Here is a 3,669-nt window from a genome sequence, read left to right as displayed (position 1 = left end):
TTATTCGTTTTGCTAATAAACTTTCTACGTTTCTTATTTATTTGGCTATATATTATACATGTTTACTTATTTCCAGTTTTGTATAGACTACCTATTTAAACTTTATGTAAGTTATTTGTTATTTTATATTAGGCATAGCCTGCCCTATAGCATGGTTTATTTTTATTAGTTTTGTTAATAAAAGTTCTATGTTTTATATATAGGCTAAAGTGAGTTTGACGTTGTATTTTGTTGTTGCATTCAAGCAATTGACGCCAAATTGCCGCTCATTCGAAGTGAAAGTAAAATGCGCACGGTGCTTTTAAGCTATTTAAAAGCGAAGGAAAGCGAGGAAAAGAGGGAAAATTCAAACGAACTAAAAACGAACAATTGCTTTATGCCAAATTGCCGCTATTTGAAAGTGAAAGTAAAATGCCCATGCCGATTTTGCAAGCTATTTAAAAGCGAGGAAAAGAGGAACGCCCCTGTCCCCAGTGGATACCGGTATTATCGGTGTTGTCACACTTCGATTAACCGGTGGGAAAATTTCCTCACCATCACAACCCTAATTTACACCCTTATATTGTGTGCATCATCTATGCCTGAGCTTTGTTTTTGAAGTTGTTGTGATATGAGGTCAGCTCTGTGCTGGTCTGATTTCTAGATGTGTATGCAGTTTGTCTTCACAGCAGGGTGCTGGCTAATCAAACGTTAGCTCTTATGTTTTCACCAGACCCTTTGTTAAGTGTTTATGATCAAAAGAGTTTTGCTGTGCGTTTTGAAGTGCCTTGTTTTATCTGTACACTGTCTGTGTCTGTGTTTACGCTCATCAACAGGCTCGAAAGCACATTCTAGAAATCCACACCAGGGACTGGAGCCCCAAGCTAGCTGAACCCTTCATAGATGAGCTAGCTGAGAAATGTGTCGGTAAGATGGACGCAAAAATGATGCTTTTCTAGCTTCAGCTCTATATCTCAACCCAACTAGTTGCAGCATGAACACGTTTTGGGTTTCAAGTCATTTCTTTCTTCACTGATAGTGAAATGCTGCAAAGTGACAAAATCACAGGCGATCAGAACATGTTTGTTTAATCTATATTCAAAGTCATTGAGCTATTACTACTTGATTTCTCTAGACCATAAAGTGTTTTGATGTCAGATGTTTGGAAGACGAAACATAAAGAAACAAATGTTAATCCCATAATCAGATAATTGACTATGTTTTACACAGGTGTTAACATTTGTTCAACAGATTTATTATTATTTAATGTAGAAACATTTTATTTGCTTTCAAATGTATCTTTTTGGAGGCGATCAGAACATGTTTGTTTAATCTATATTCAAAGTCATTGAGCTATTACTACTTGATTTCTCTAGACCATAAAGTGTTTTGATGTCAGATGTTTGGAAGACGAAACATAAAGAAACAAATGTTAATCCCATAATCAGATAATTGACTATGTTTTACACAGGTGTTAACATTTGTTCAACAGATTTATTATTATTTAATGTAGAAACATTTTATTTGCTTTCAAATGTATCTTTATTATTATCTATTACTTTAAGCATTTGTAGCTTAAAGTCCAAAATCAAATAGCAGTTTGTTTTCCCAACTATAAAATTAAAAAATGTAAACTTTGAGTTAAGTTGAATGGAACAGAGTATTAATATTTTCACTGTAAGCTAGGCTATTCTGTCAACTTAGACTGTGCTTCTTAAATAAATAAAAATAATAGTAATAATGAAGTTTAAGCAATATCTTTTCATTTTATCTTTTCAAATTTCTAACCATTTCGAATTTATTTTAACCATTAAATGGAAACCAAAAAAAATAAGAATTGTGAAACATTTAAACAAAAAAATGAGAGTTTGTGAAAAAATACCTTTTTATTATTTTATTTTATGTCTATTTATTTTGTGTAATTATACAACTGTTAGGTTGTAAATATTTAAAGTTAACAATTTACTAATGTTTTTGAACAGTATTAAAGGTGGCCACAGAGTGATGTTGTTGTCCAGATGAGTCTAACTCTGCTGTGTCTCAGGTTACTGTGGGGCCGACATCAAAGCACTTTGCACAGAGGCTGCGCTAGCGGCTCTGCGGCGGCGCTATCCTCAGATTTACGGCAGCAGCCAGCGTTATCAGCTGGACGTGGGCTCCATCGTTTTGGGGCCTCAGGACTTTGGTCGTGCTCTGCGCTCCATAGTACCTGCGGGTCAAAGGGCCCTGGCTCCACCCGGCCAGGCCCTTTCCTGCGTGTTGAAGCCCCTGCTGGAGCCCACACTGACCCAAACGCTGGCCTGCCTGATGCGAGTCTTCCCCCACGCAGAGCTCCTGCACAGGGAACACATACACGGTACGCTCCCATTTCCTGCTGTTGGATTTTATGTTGTTCGGTGAGTTATTTCTACTATACATCACAGGTACAAAAATTGCTTTAATTATTTTTCTCCCTTTGCCCTTCTTTTCTGATTTAGGTGTTTCATCATCCATTCAGATCTATTTTTTGTGCCTTACATACAGAGCTTTATAATTACCACCTCATATTACTGCTGGGAATAGAATTTTCCCAGTATTTTTAATGATTGCTCTCTTTGTAATAAGTCATGTGACTCATCCCACCATTTAGTTTTGAGCTTTTCTCTGCTGTAATTATACCATTAAACTGATTGTTTTAAAGGGGTCATATGATGCGATTTCAAGTTTTCCTTTCTCTTTGGAGTGTTACAAGCTGATTGTGCATAGATAAGATCCCTGAAGTTGCAAAGACTAAAGTCTCAAAACCAAACTTTTGAGAGAGGCGGGCATAGAGGACCTACAATAATGTACAGTATTTGAAAAAGAATGTGTTTTTTGAACATTAAAGCATGTCAACATATTCTGTTACACCAAATACACAAAATAATGATCTTTAAAAAAGCATCATATGACCCCTTTAAAAGAAACTTCATATGTCAAAGATGAATTGACAACTAGTGAGAGATTTTAGTTTTCCTGGATTGAGTTTGTTCATTATTATTATTATTATTGTTATTATTATACATATTTCATAAATGGTAGATTTTTTTAATTAAAGGAATCTTTTTCCTATAGAAGATTTTATAAATTTTATATCTTTAAAGTTTTACAAGACGGATTTCATATTTTTATTGTGCCTCATTACTTACTTGTGCCCTTGAATCGTTGAGTGAATCGTTTGGGTGTCGTTGAGCAAGTAAGGTAAAAATAAATGCATATTATAAGACAGTAAAAGTGTTTTTTGTCCTTGCATGCATGTCACCCTGTTATTGGGGACTCCCAAAACCAAAATATGAACCTTTCATTACCCATAATAGGGGCACTTTAATCCTTGGTGCGTTTTATATTGTTCTTATTTGTAGAATTTGTATATTATTATTATTATTATTATTATTTTATCAGTATTATTGTTAGTTTTTTCCAATTTTTTACAGGAACACTGAATGACCAAAAAAAGCACCAGCACCAGTCCTAAGTTCAGTTAAAATGGCTAATTTGCATTCATACATGGTTACCAAGTTTTAATTCTAATTACTAAACTTCTATTATTAAATAATACTTGATTGTCATATTATAATGCTCGACTGCTTGACTGACTGATGTAAGAGTGTACTTTCAGATATTTAAAAAGCTGTGCCATTTTACAAACATATATATATATATATATATATA

General features: G+C 34.2%; 1 protein-coding gene across 1 annotated transcript in view; it reads left to right on the top strand.

Annotated features, from left to right (window-relative positions):
• Positions 1-3,669, top strand: part of LOC107667607 (ATPase family AAA domain-containing protein 2-like) — a 110,329-nt gene that overhangs the window by 24,508 nt on the left and 82,152 nt on the right. Inside the window, exons 15-16 of the mRNA XM_016459316.1 lie at positions 816-906; positions 2,024-2,335. Coding sequence (XP_016314802.1) covers positions 816-906; positions 2,024-2,335 — 403 coding nt within the window. The remainder of the gene's footprint in view (positions 1-815; positions 907-2,023; positions 2,336-3,669) is intronic.

This window comes from Sinocyclocheilus anshuiensis, unplaced genomic scaffold, assembly GCF_001515605.1.
Source record: "Sinocyclocheilus anshuiensis isolate Anshui unplaced genomic scaffold, SAMN03320099.WGS_v1.1 scaffold1189, whole genome shotgun sequence".
Classification (NCBI taxonomy): domain Eukaryota; kingdom Metazoa; phylum Chordata; class Actinopteri; order Cypriniformes; family Cyprinidae; genus Sinocyclocheilus; species Sinocyclocheilus anshuiensis.
This window is presented reverse-complemented; position numbering and strand designations above follow the sequence as displayed.